The sequence below is a fragment of the Aedes aegypti genome, chromosome 1 (assembly GCF_002204515.2).
Source record: "Aedes aegypti strain LVP_AGWG chromosome 1, AaegL5.0 Primary Assembly, whole genome shotgun sequence".
NCBI classification, from domain to species: Eukaryota; Metazoa; Arthropoda; class Insecta; order Diptera; family Culicidae; genus Aedes; species Aedes aegypti.
The window spans coordinates 18,922,528-18,936,785 of record NC_035107.1 but is presented as its reverse complement, the minus strand read 5'-3'; the positions used below and the strand labels follow the sequence as shown (position 1 = coordinate 18,936,785).

At 42.6% G+C, this 14,258-nt stretch overlaps 2 protein-coding genes across 2 annotated transcripts in view; one reads left to right on the top strand and one right to left on the bottom strand.

The window, feature by feature from the left end:
• Window positions 1–14,258, bottom strand: part of LOC5568128 (probable glutamine-dependent NAD(+) synthetase) — a 380,498-nt gene that overhangs the window by 348,640 nt on the left and 17,600 nt on the right. The window lies entirely within an intron of this gene.
• The window catches only part of LOC5565478, a 157,858-nt gene that overhangs the window by 142,632 nt on the left and 968 nt on the right, over window positions 1–14,258 (top strand). Inside the window, exons 12-15 of the mRNA XM_021837247.1 lie at window positions 2,885–3,017; window positions 3,080–3,183; window positions 3,238–3,686; window positions 14,006–14,209. Of these exons, the coding sequence (XP_021692939.1) occupies window positions 2,885–3,017; window positions 3,080–3,183; window positions 3,238–3,686; window positions 14,006–14,209 (890 nt within the window). The remainder of the gene's footprint in view (window positions 1–2,884; window positions 3,018–3,079; window positions 3,184–3,237; window positions 3,687–14,005; window positions 14,210–14,258) is intronic.

The following is a 14,258-nucleotide window of genomic DNA, read 5'->3' as shown; positions in this document are numbered from 1 at the left end:
AGCTTGGAGAAAGCTTTTACTCGAAGCTTGGAGAAAGTTTTTACTCGAAGCTTGGAGAAAGCTTCTGCTTGAAGCTTGGAGAAAGTTTTTACTCGAAGCTTGGAGAAAGCTTCTGCTTGAAGCTTGGAGAAAGTTTTTACTCGAAGCTTGGAGAAAGCTTCTGCTCGAAGCTTGGAGAAAGCTTCTACTCGAAACTTGGAGAAAGCTTCTGTTCGAAGCTTGGAGAAAGCTTCTACTCGAAGCTTGGAGAGAGTTTCTGCTCGAAGCTTGGAGAAAGTTTCTGCTCGAAGCTTGGAGACAGCTACTCGAAGCTTTAAGAAAGCTTCTGCTCGAAGCTTGGAGAAAGCTTTTACTCGAAGCTTGGAGAAAGTTTTTACTCGAAGCTTGGAGACAGCTACTCGAAGCTTTAAGAAAGCTTCTGCTCGAAGCTTGGAGAAAGCTTTTACTCGAAGCTTGGAGAAAGCTTCCACTTCAAGCTTGGAGAAAACTTCTCCTCGAAGCTAGGAGAAATCTTCTGCTCAAAGCTTGGAGAAAGCTCCTGCTCGAAGCTAGGAGAAAGCTTCTGCTCGAAGCTAGGAGAAAGCTTCTGCTCGAAGCTTGGAGAAAGCTTCTGCTCGAAGCTTGGAGAAAGCTTCTGCTTGAAACTTGAAAAAAGCTTCTTCTCGAAGATAGGAGAAAGCTTCTACTCGAAGCTTGGAGAAAGCTTCCACTTCAAGCTTGGAGAAAACTTTTGCTCGAAGCATGGAGCAAGCTCCTGCTCGAAGCTAGGAGAAAGCTTCTACTCGAAACTTGGAGAAAGCTTCTGCTTGAAGCAAGGAGAAAGCTTCTACTCGAAACTTGGATAAAGCTTCTACTCGAAAATTGGAGAAAGCTCCTGCTCGTGGATAAAGCTTCTACTCGAGCAGTGGAGGCTTTATCTCAAAGCTACGAATGCTTCATAAAAGCTACTGCTCGAATCTGTGAAGGATCATGCTGGAAGCCGCGAAAACATCTGCTCGAAGATGTCTGCTCAGAGTACGAATGACAGGATCGTATGGTTGCGTTTGCGAATTTATCAAATTTTATAGCAAGTACTTTCAGCACGATCACCTCAGCTGTATCCGACCGCTCGGCACGCCATTTTGTGTATTCGTGTAAGTTCCGTGACGGCCATCACCTTGTCTTAATTGCACGGAAAGTTGCATGCAAGTCGCTACACCGAAATCTATTGTGCATGTGCTTAGGTAAGGACGCATCCCACCCGTGACCGTTGTTTATAAATCGAGTTTGTTTGCTCTTTCTCGACGCCGGACCACCACAACAACATGACCTGCCCATTGTGCGTCTGCCTGCGTTCAGTGTCGGTATCGAGTGATAGCACTCAGATTTCTGTGGTTCATACGGAACATGCACAATCCGCTGTCGCAACCTCCGAGCCACAGTGCCATCCAACGACGGCTGGAAGAGTTCCTTCGACTTCCGGTGCCACGGACGAAGGAAGAGAAGGCCGCAATCGCGGAGGAGAGAGCAGCGGAGAGGTCTGCCGCGCAGAAGCACAAAACCAAAGAAACCGAACGGAAACGGGCCAGGCAAATCACGATGAGGCCACCTTCTCCACCCATACCGTTCCTGTTCAACTGGCGGAAGTACGTTTGGGCAAGCGACTCCAAGTCCAAACGCTACTACTAAAGACCGACGGACACGTTTCATTTTATCTGTCCATGTGTTGTCCTTCAATGCTCGTCTAATCCAAAACTGTTTTTTTTTTGCTATAAAAATAGTCACACCCTATCCAAGACACACACCTTGATCAAAGTCCTTTCTTTCACGCAACGATTCACGACACTGATTCTTTCGACCGACACCAGCGCAACTACCGCCGTACCGTGCGCAAATACCTGTGGTACTTCATGAACCTTCACGACCCATACGCTGAACGACCCTGCATGGAAGAGTGGCGTTGGCGGCTGACCGAGTTCAGCCAGATCCCTCTGCCAAAAACGAAAGAAGAGATCGCCGCCAAGAGGGAAGAAGAGCTCACCGTACTGCGGGAAAAGAAGAAGCAAGAGATCATAGAGCGAAGAATCCGACTCGATGCCGAGCGCCAACGTCGGTTGGAAGCAGCGGCTCTGACGCTCCGAACGCCGAGGGCACTTCCCGACCCGATTCCCTTCCACTTCAAGTGGCAGAAGTACTTCTGGGCTAGCAATCGAGGCGAACGACTCTTCTGACGACCAACTGCTACACTAGCGACATCTCCTCGTCAACTCTAGAAACCAAACACACCACGTCACTCACCCCCTCAGATACCACTATAGTCACAGTCGAACAAAGTAGGCCTAGAGCAGAGAGATTTAGGGTTAGATTTAGGGTAAGAGCACCTCGCAGTACCTGCCCGCTCATAATCGTATGTTTTCGTAATCCCTTCAATGACCGCGAAGCGCGCCTACCGTGAAAAAGCGCGCCAGTGTCTGCACTTCATACTGAACCTGGCCAATCCGGACTCGAGGCCACCGTCGGACGAGGCCATCCAGCGACGGATGGACCACTTCCGCTCCATTCCCGTTCCGCGCAGCAAAGAGGAACGGGAAGCTCTACGGCTGGAGCGGGGACCACGCAAAAAGATCGTTCGCCGGGTGGTCCGAGTTGTGCGCCGAGTCGTCCGGAAGACGCGCCCTCAGACACCGCCCTCGGACGACGAGAGACGGATTTGAATGATTGGTTTTGAGTTTATTGTAAATTTAAATTATGATTGCGTAGTTCAATAAATTAGTTGCGAGTAGAAACTGTTGCACGCTTTGTAGTTTTTATGGCACCGAAATGCACACTTTGAGAAGGAACAGGCAAACATTTTAGCGCTTTGCAAGACGATACCGAACGAGGCTATCTCTCTTTCCCCTCGAAGGAAAAGCTGCGCATGAAGATCCTCACGAGGCTGTCGAAGGAGGGTTCCAGTGCGGAGGAACCGCTCAACATCCCGCTGTCGGATTACTCCAGCGACGAAGGCGACACCAGCACCAGTAGTTCCGAGGACGAAGGTTAGGTTCGCGCTATAAAATTTAGCTTTCCATAAAAACTGACAGCTTCCATTTCGCCGCAGCCGGAAAGGACAGCATGGCGGAACTGGAAGGTCCGTGCTGTTCATCACTCAGGGTACCTCCGTCGTCTCCGGTGCTGCCGCAGAAGTTCAAAGGAAACAAGAAGGTAAGCCACAGTTCGACCTTCCGTCTCTAACCTAACCTATTCTTCGCTTAACAGGGTAAAAAATCTCAGAGCCGTACGCCAAGTAAACCCTACAGGCGGAGAGCTCGCAACGCGCACCGAATCGTTCTGGACATTCCGACGGCCGAACCGGCCAGCGACTTCTTCGACTACACCTCGGACGAAGATTCGTCCCCGTTTGGAGGCGGCAGCAGCACCTACCCCCACCATCAGCTAGCGGCATCCGACACGGAGAACACGGTCAAGCGGAACTTCCGCCGGAGGCACAAGTTTCACCAATCGGACCGGATCAAGAAGTTGACCATGTTGGGCTGTGAGACGCAGTACCTGATGCCACCGGAGTTGATTGTGCGATCGGCGACCAGTCGGTACCTTTCGGAGGAGGAGGACGACAAGCAGCGGATGGTGATGAGCATCATCAAGGAGTTTCCGCCGATCAGCAAGGAGCGCTCGTGGCAAGGGTTCAACCGGGCGACCGCTGAGAGGTGAGTAATTGAGTACACAGAATCAGTAATCGTGCTTATCTTGACGTTCATGTAGGAATAACTGGACGATTTTTTAAAGGAATTCCCGAAGGTCAACTTCAGTGGTCTCTCTTGGCAATATTACCAGCAAACTATTCCGAAGCAATTCTAGGGATAATTCTAACGTCAAATCCAATAGTCATTTTAGGAAAAAAAAAATCTGTAAAGGGCGAACACGAAATTATTGCGACACCGAAAATGTCATGCCAATTGTCTTATAATGTTTAGAATCAAACCAAAATTTTAGGGTAGTTTTATACGTATACTAAATTCAAAAATCAAAAGAAAAGTTAATCGATGGAGCCTTGAGTGTAAAATTGGAGGCATTTTCGCTTGATGTCCTCCATCAAAGTTTTTACAGTGTCATCCGGTACCAGTTTCAAAGTTTTTTTTTCATTTTCTTAATATGTCCTTCTCGTCTTTGACAGTCTTCTTGCTCTTCCGAAGTTCCCGCTTGTCACGAAAGGCTCACTCCTCAGTCCGCAAGAGCAGATGGCCTGCCAAATGAGATATTTGGAGGCGAACTTCGACATTTTCTTCTTCTTAAATTTGTCGTCCACATCGAACTTGGTCTTGCCGATAAAAAACTTCAATTCCGGAATTTGCTTAAAATCGGCTTTTATATACGTTTTGTCTTCCATCACACAGCAGCCATATTTTGTCAGCATCTTCTCGTAGAGCTTCTGTGCCCGAGTTTTAGCCGTCGATTGTTGCCACTCATCGCGGTTCTGTACCTTGTATGTATGTAGTCCAGCTCTCTTCTTTGCATTCTGGACGTAGCTCTGCGACATGCCGATCTTTTTAGCCAAATCACGGCTTTAATCATCCGCTTCACCTTTCCCACAGTCTTTTTGTTCTCCGGTCCCGGTTTTCTTCCAGCTCCTTTGCCGTGTTCCAACGTAAACCGTTTCGTGAACCGCTTCAACACTCTGGAGATGGTTGAATGGCGAATGTTCAACATTTTTCCCAACTGCCGGTGCGACAGGTCAGGAAATTCTAGGTGTTTGGAAAGAATTTGGTCTCTCGTCTCGCGTTGGTTCACCTCCTTTTTCGTTGAATCGAAAAACACGACTTCGAGTTTGACAGCATGTAAACAATACACATCAATGAGAAAGTGTGCAAAATTTGGTTGATTTTTACCCAATAATGGCAGTAAAGTTATGCCCTGTTGAATGTGTCGCAATAATTTCGTATTCGCCCTTTAGGATTACCGGGAAAAAATTTAGACGCGGATAAGGCACTTTCATTTGTGAATTGGTCGGATGCTTCCAGGCGTAATCACTTTCCCCTGGCTGTGGTCACATCCTTGACATGAACATAGTTGACGAGGTCCAAGAGCACAATAATCTTGACACGAGTTTTTCTATTTTTTGAAATGTCTACACCGGCATAACTTGCGTCGTTTCTCGATTTCTTTGCCGTAACACGTAACCATTTGCCCGTTCATTTGCCTTTTTGGCCTTATAGGGCTATTATATGGTTAATATAGGGCTTGTCAGCTGTATGATAGCAGTTTATTAGCACACACACAGAATCCTGCTGGTTTACATGACATGTGATTGAAGTTTACATGATATGTCATGTAAATATCCATGATACTCCACGCTCCAATTGGGTCCTAAAATGTTTAATCAATTCTTGTTTTTATTTAATAATACGAAAGAGCATGTTATTGCAACTACTTAAGCAAGTTTTCCAGCTCAAATAACGGCTATAACATTTTTAAATTTCAATTTTAAAAATGGTTCCAAATATGAACCTTGACACTTGTGATCTTGTTTGACATTCACTTTTTCGACAAAAATGCCACAGGGCATATAGTTCTAACATTTCGGAAGGGACACGGAAAACAAAATATACCCAACATTTGAGTTTAAACCAAAGGGTGTGACAAAATCTCAAAAATCATACAAAAATGTTTTTTGTACTTAAACCAATGAAAATCATTTAAAAATTGAGTAAACATGTGTTTCTGCCCTAAACTGAAGCGTTTGGTACTAAAATTGAGACAGGGCTTTTGGACCCTATTATGTGCATTATGTGTCTCTGAAATTTACACGTTTCGTTCGAACTGTGTATTACTGTAGACGACAGAAGTGTCGTCAGCGAACAACGATAGGGAGCCGACTTCGGGGAACTCAGAAATATCCGAGTGAACAGGTTGTTTAACACGGAACCTAGTACACTTCACTGTTACAAATCTGCAGGAATTTTATATCGTAGTTGACTCCATTGAAGAATTCTTTGAGTGTCCTGTCCGAAAGGTTCGGTGATTTTCACCAAATGGGTAGGAAGATTGTACGCTACCTTGATACCTTATTGGCAACAGCGTAGCGACACGCCATTGTATTGTAGAGCTCCATCTACGTCGGTCTCGGGTGATACTTCTCCAGTCGCCCCGAACGTTTAGGGCTGAGGGTTGACACCTCTTCTGCAATTCGAACACTTGATTTCGAACCAGTCTAATTCGTTTCGCCGGAATACCATGTTCAGACATTATCTGCCACAGCTCATTTTTTTTTGCACTGGACCGTGCGCCGACTTGAAATCAATAAACAGATGTTGAGTCTGCAAGTCATACTCCCGGAATTTATGTAGGATACGTCTGATCCGTTGTCGGACGGCCCTCACGAAAACCAGTTTGATATTTGCCGACGAAGGACTCCTCGAGCGGTCTGTGCCCCTTCTTGTAGATTGGGTGTATGAGGCTATCCAACCAGCCGGTGGGCATTTCTTCGTCCTCCCATACCTTCAGAAGAACTCGGTGAATCGACCATCGATTCTCACTTCCGTGCTTGAGAAGCTCGACCGGGATCTCGTCCTTTCCCGCAGCTTTACAGTTCTTCAGCTCGCTGATAGTCTTTTTAACCTCTCCTGTGGTCGGTGAGTCCACAGCTTGGTCGTCATTATCAATGTTGCTCGACATCTCCAGAAACGTTGATTCTTCCCTGCTTCCTGCTCGTCTAGCTGTTGGCGATACTGTGCAGCTAACCCATCAGTCGACAACCGTTGGATATTGAAGAGCAGCTCTCTGTTAGTTCTGGAACTCGTGACGCTGGATAACCGCGTCTGAATTTTAGCTACAATGAGATAATGATTCGAGTCGATATTAGAGCCTTGGAAGGTCCTGACATCCATGACATCTGAGAAATGTCGCCCATCAACCAGCACGTTGTCTATTTGGGAGCAGGCATCGCCACTTTCTTCCAACGACGGATCGGAAGAAATCTTCTTTCCCGATCTGCGCATTTGCGTCACCGATGACTATCTTGACATCTTGTTTTGGGCACTCTCCGTAGGCCTTATCCAGGCTCTCATAGAACTCATCCTTTATGTCATCGATCTTATCGTTTATTGGCACATATACGCTGATCGGATTATGGACAAAAGGTCGAAAATGATTTGCATGGTGGGAAATTTTTCCTTCTTTGAAAAAAGATTTTCGACCTTTTGTCCCTTCTTTTTTGTTCTTCGACCTTTTGTCCTTTTGACCTTTAGTCTTTCAACCTTCTGTCATAGATTCATAATTCGCTTCATCTGCTTCCCAATCACTATGAAGCGAACTCCACGTTCTGCTTTGTCGCCACCGCTGTAGAAGATGTGTTGAATGAAGTGTTGGCGATGGGGTCCATCGCTTGGAATTCACGCTCTCCGGTTCTCGGCCAGCGTATTCTCACGTTCCAAGATCCAACTTTCCAATCGTTGTCCTTTATTCGTTGCCGGGTCTGTTGCCGTAAAATCAATCCATTTGCTCAACTTTTGCCTATCTTGGTTGGTAAAAAGTCTTCGATAGGCTACGTAACCAGGATTGCGCTACCTACATTGTGGTAGAGGGGCTGCCTCCGCGGTGCTGACACGATACAGCGTCCGTTTATTCTTTACATGATGACCACGGTCAAAGCCATCACAACCATTCACCTTTATCAGGGCTTTGGACAAGTGGCTTTGGTTCTCAATAGTTTCAAGTTCTTTCGGACTCTTCCAATCACTCATCAAATAAATCACCATTAAGACTATCTCTAGATTTTCTTTAATAAGACTCTTAAAAACATAATTTTTTAATGGTGGTTCAATATCATGCTAATACCCGGGATGAATTTCTCTTGACAAATGCTTAGTTTTTCTATTTCATTTTTGAATATGTATCACCCGTACTGGAAGTTTAGCTTGATGGAAGATTCCATGGATAAACAGCGACTGACTTTTGTAAATTCCTTGAGAATTTAGTTGATACGGGCAGTTTGAAGATTAGCTGCGGGTTCATCGACTCTGGAAATCCTTTGGTCTTTGTTCGATCGTCTCGATTAAATTCCTACAGGAATTTCTTTAGAAGATCGTTTAGGTAGCCCATCTAGAATTTCTTTAGTGATTCCTCCTGAGGTTTCTCGTGAAATTCATCCAGAAGTTTATCCAGGGATTCGCCAAGGAATCCCTCCAGCGATTCTAGAAGGAATTTAACCAGGGATTTGTAAAGGAATTCATCTGTAAATTCCTACAGAGATTTCTGCAAGAGTCCCTCCAAGAATTCATCCAGGAGTTTCTTCAGGAAAGCCTCAAAAAGTTCCTTCAGAAATTCCTCCAGGATTTTTTTCAGGAATTCTTCCAGGAGTTCCTTCAGGAATTCCTCTATGAGTTCCCACCGGAGTTACTCCAAAATTTCCTTAAGGAGTTCCTTCAGGTTTCTCCAGGAGTTTCTCGAGGAAATCCTTCAGGAATTACTCCATCTTATCTTATCTTCAACAACTCCTCCAAGAGCTCATCTAAAAATTTCTCTAGCAGATCTTTCAGGAAATCCTCCGGGGTTTCCTTCAAGAATTTCTCCATGAATTCCTTCAGTAATACCTTAAGGAGTTTCTGTAGGAATTCCTTCAGAAATTTCTACAGGAATTCCGTCAGAAGTTTCTACAGGAATTCCTCCAAGAGTTCCTTTGGGAATCTCTCCCGGAGTATCTCCAGGAGTTCATCCAGAAATTTCTTCAGTAATGCCTCTTGGAGTTCCTCCAAGAATTTCTGTAGGAGTTTCTCCTGAAATTGCTCCAGGAATTCCTCCAAATATACTTCCAGGAGTTCCTTTGGGAATTCCTCCAGCAGATCCTTCAGGAATTTCTCCAGGAGTCGTTCCAGGAATTCCTTTGGGATTTTTTCTAAGTGTTCCTTCAGGAATTCTTTCATGTGATTCTTCAGAACACCCCCCAGGAGTTCCTTCATGACTTCCACCAAGAGTATCTCCAGGATTTCCTTCAGGAATTCCTTCAGGAGATCTTTCAGGAAACCCTCCAGGATTTCCTTCAACAATTTCTCCAGCAGTTCCTTCAGGCATGCCTCCATGATTTCTCTAAAGACTTCTTCCAGGAGTTCCCTCAGGAATTACTTCAGGAAATCTTCGATTTACGTCAGGAATTCCTCCACGTATTCCTCCAGGAGTTCCTTCAGAAATTCCTCCATGAGTTCCTCTAAGAAACCCTTCAGGAATTGCTCCAGGAGTTCTTTTGGGAGTTCTTCAGGAATTTTTCAGGAGTTTTTCAGAAACTCGTCCAGTAATGCCTCTAGGAATTCCAGATCCTTCAGAAATTTCTCAAGGAGTTGTTCCAGGAATTCATTTAGGAATTCCTTCAGGAATTTTTCTAAGTGTTCTTTCAGGAATTCTTTCATGGGTTTCTTCAGAACACCCTCCAGGAGTTCTTTCATGACTTCCACTAAGAGTATCTCTAGGAGTTCCTTCAGGAATTATTTCAGGAGATCTTTCAGGAAACCCTCCAGGATTTCCTTCAACAATTCCTCCAGGAGTTCCTCTAAGAAACCCTTCAGGAAATGCTCCAGGAGTTCTTTCGGGAGTTCCTCGGGAATTTTTCAGGAGTATATTCAGGAATTCCTCTTAGAGTTCATTCAGAAATTCAAAAGATCTTTCAAGATTTCCTCCAGGGTTTTCTTCAAAAATTCCTCCAGGAGTTCCTTCAGGAATTAATACCTCCAGGAGTTCCTTAAAGAATTCCTTCAGAAGATCCTACAGGAATTCCTTCAGAAGTTGCTTCAGCAATTCTTACAAGAGTTCCTTTAGGAATCCCTCCAGAAGTATCTCCAGGAGTCCCTCAAAGAATTCTTCCAGAAGTTCCTCCAGAAATTCTTCTTAGAGTTCCTTCAGGAATTCTTTCAGAATTTCCACCAAGAGTTCCTCCTAGAATACCTCCAGGAATTCATTCAGGAACTTCTACCGAAAATTATTTCAGGGATTCCTCCAGAAGTTCCAGAGGCGCTGTAAAACCTGTAAAACGCATTCTTCGCTAACGCACAGAAACGATCGTCACTCTTCTTATAGTACGTCAGCCTGTTAAATACAATTGTATTCAGAGCTTCCCGAGAGTATCTAGCAGACAGACTTCCACTACTGAACCATCCATTTGTCTGGAAAGTAGCTTTCTTCCAGCCATTTTTACAGCACTGCCCAGAATCTGTCAGGGAACGCCAAGATCTTATTGTCTAGTGTCACATTGGGAATACCATTTGGACAAGGAACTATCGGCAACTTGAGATTTTTGGCTGCTTCAAGTTACTTTGTTATTTTGCGAGGACTCGTATGGGAAAATTCACATGGGGTAATGCGGGTCAAAGGTTCGCACCTAACTTATCTCAGAAGACATTTTATTTAGAATCCTCTGCAGAGCTTTCTTCCTGGTATTACAACAGCTAGTCCATATTGGTACAGCATACAACATGGCTGGTCTGAAAATTTGTTTGAAGATCAAAAGCTTGCTCTTAAGACAAAGTTTTGATTTTCTGTTGATAAGTGGATAAGACATTTTACATATTTGGCTAAATGCCCTGAATGTGAATATTTGGCTAAATGCTAAATGTGATTTTTTGAAGTTAAAATTTTATCTAGTATGATCTCTAGATACTCAACTTCATCCGACTACTTTTTTAAAACTTCTCTTATCGTGACAACATGAAGGTTTCAAATAAAGAGCTTTCGGTTTATGTGAGAATATTATTAGTTGAGTTTTGGAAGCATTATGAGAAATCTTCCATTTTTGCAAGTATGAAGAAAAAATATTCAAACTTTTTTTGCAATCGGCTACAGATGACACGCAGATTTCGTCCTTTAGCGGAGAGGCCTGTGTCATCCGCAAACAAGGATTTTTGACATCCCTGAGGTAACTCAGGTAAGTCAGATGTGAAAATATTGCATAATATTGGTCCCAACATGCTGCCTTGAGGAGCACCAGATCTTACAGGAAGTCTTTCAGACTTGGGAGTTCTGGTATAGTACTTCGATTTTTCATTTACTTTTTTTTTAGGTATTTCACTAAACAGCTCCAAGATTTATTATCATCACGAATTCGGTTGTTGTTACTCTAGGAGCTCTTCGACAGATTTCCACAAAATTGCTTTCAAGGAAATCCACAAAGATCTATTCCAAAGTGTATGAAAAAAAGCTAATGGGGTTTTTTCAAGAAACCTTGAAAGAATTCCTCGGCTTGTTCATGTAATTCAATAATTTATCCACATTTCCTCTCACAAATTCATAATTCCTTGAAGGGTTCTTCAAACAAATCTATTTATGTTTTTTAGGATTTTTCCAGCATCTCCTCTAAGTATTACTCCTACAGTTTTACCAAACATGTCTTAAAAGGTTTCTCAAAAATCTCCCATGCAATCTTCAAAAGTTTATTTAAGTTTTCACACCAGTTCATACTACAGCAAGTTTTTCCAGTAATTCCTCCGATCATTCCTAAACAAATTTCACTAGAGATTCAGTCCAAAGTTTTCCGAACAAAATCGTTTGCAAATCCTGCGGGATACTATCTCTAGATTCGATTGATATTTTTTATTATCTAAGCAAATTGTCTAGGAAATCTTCTAAAACTTCTTCAAGAGCCCACGAGTTATTTCAGAGATACTTGTTCATTAATGGTGACCTAGCAATTTACACAAGATTTATAAGAGGTTACTCTAGGATTTTCTTTAAAAATATCTCCCGGTTTAATTTTTCAGAAAAAAATTTCTTTACATTTCCCTGGAGACAAAATCATGAAAAACAAACTTTCAATACTTACTTGAGAAAATCTCAAAGAATTACTGGATGAGTTTTTTTTTCTGGAAATTATAGAAATAATCTCTGAAGCAATTGCTGAAGTTGTCTTTAAGGAAATCCCTAGCTCAAATCTTGTATGAATCCTGAAAGACAATTTCAAAGGAAATTCATATAAATTTCTGGAGAAGTTATTGCTTGAATTTTAAAGTGTTTTCACTGGGAATCTTGTAGGATGTTGTGTTTGATCCTTCGACCTTGACGCTTGCTCCTGCGGGGGCCGGCGATGAGGGCAAGATCAAACATGTCGCGCATCGGTCGAGTAAAGTGAAAAAGTGCCGCGTTCGATTAGTTCTTTTTGATCTTTCGACGTTGACGCTTGCTCCTGGGCAGTGCGTCAAGAAAGCCCGAGAAGTCGTCAGTTGTTTTCCCTCTCGGGTCGCGCGCCTATTTTCTCTGAGTGCTTTTATATAGCTGAGCAAACGAGTGAAGCTGAAAGTGGATTGTTGCTGCTCAAGGATGACGGATCAATTGGTGAGCTCGTTTCATGCTACTATTTCTAATCTATAAAATATGTATGACTGCACCTTTCATCGTTACAACGGTGAGACGTAAATATGATTTTTCAACAAACTTTGAAAGGTCTGTCACTGTGAGTGTCGGCATAAACTCTGATTCATAAATTATTTATGTCTATTTTTTTTTCGAAACTCCTTTTTCTTTTTACCTTTTTTTTGGTAATTAAAAAACGTTGAATGGTTCGACACTACAAGTGTAGACTTGCGAAAGATTCACTTTATTCAACATACTTTGAAATGTTCGTCACCTCAAGTGTCGGCATAATTTTTCTCTACATAGATATTGTAAATAGAGGCACTGAATTATGCACACTGAAGAAGATTATGGCCAATCCCAGCCGAACTTCTAGTTAATTCTTTGTGCATTTTCACTGACTTCGGTCAATCACGGAATAGCAACCATTGATATGTGTAGTCAGTCTAAGCTAAGCTAAGCAAAGCTAAGGAATCTTGTAGGATGTCCCAGGGAATTCGATGGATAAATCGCTGAATAAAATCTTGGAGGAAATAGTACTTTATTGAAAAATGATGATAAGCCAGTCTTCTAGAATTTTTTTTTTGTGCTGAAAACAATAAAATTTCCTCAACTCAACTTGAAACCAGTGTTGCCACATTTTTTCCGAATCTCATCTGTGTTTTCGGTCGAAAAAATCTTTTTTATCTTAGGTCAACCTCCAAAAATCTTTGTAAAAATCTGTGTTGTGCAAAAGTCAAAATTTTATTTTTTTTAAGGTCAAAAAGAACCTATGCAAACGTATAATAGCTGTATTTGGCATATCAGCCATTATTAATTTGAACTAATTCTATTAAAAGTAAGTTAAAAATGTATAATTGTTTCTAAAAGTTTAAAAAAAAACTTAAGTTTTTGAGAAAAACTAAACAGAGTAATGGCATTTCTGCTTTATATCTTCCAAAACTGTGTCCTCAACTCGTGAAATATCTTAAAATCTTAAAAATATTTTTTATCAAAAAAATCTGTGATCTGTGATTACAGATATCTGCAGGCAAGAATAGGAAAAAATCTGTGTAATTACAGATAAATCTGTGTATGTGGCATCACTGCTTGAAACCGACCTGCAACTCGAAATTACGCTCAGATAGGTATAGAAACTTTGAATTTCCAGCTTCACAGTGTACAAAATATTTGCCAACGTTTGTCCTACCCATGGTTTCGAACGTGGACACGCCTCTGGAACGAATCAAATTTGTTACACGTAAAAGTTGGTGAGTGGTCGAATGTCCATCCGAACTGTTCATTGGCAAAAATTGAATTTTAGTTTATGTGGACTATCATTCTGTTCAAAATAACCTTTTCAAAAAGTTTACTGATGGAGAAAAGCAAGCTGATTGGACGATAGGTGGAAGCTTCTGCAGGATTTTTGTCCGGTTTTAAAAATGGTACAACCTATTCATTTTTCCATTTGTCAGGAAAATATGCCAAAGTCAAACAACCAAGAATGATAAGCTACGCTCTGGAAGCTTCCTGATGAGGATGTAAAAACTTCCATCATCGTCAGAGGCTCTCATATTTTTGAATATTTCGACAATAGTTCTCACTTCTTCCAAATCAGTCTCCCAGGAATTTTTGAAAACGTTCTCTTGATTGAGAATGCTTTCGAATTGGAAATGTTAATTTATTGATTTACTGCCAATGCTTTCATTTTCATCCTCAGAAACCGCGCCGAACTGATGAAGCCGATGAGCCCGGACCACATATTTGCCCACCTGTCGTTCAAGCGATCCATCTGGACCGGAACCCATTCGGATGGGTACGTGAACGAATCGACAAACAACATCAATTCCCGACCCTTGTCCTGGGGTGTCCCACCGGTGCTCGTTAAATCATCTACCCACTACGACAATGAAGCCCTACTGACGTAAGTATCGATAGTCCTCTTAAACTACTTCCACTGTTATCCTTGGTGT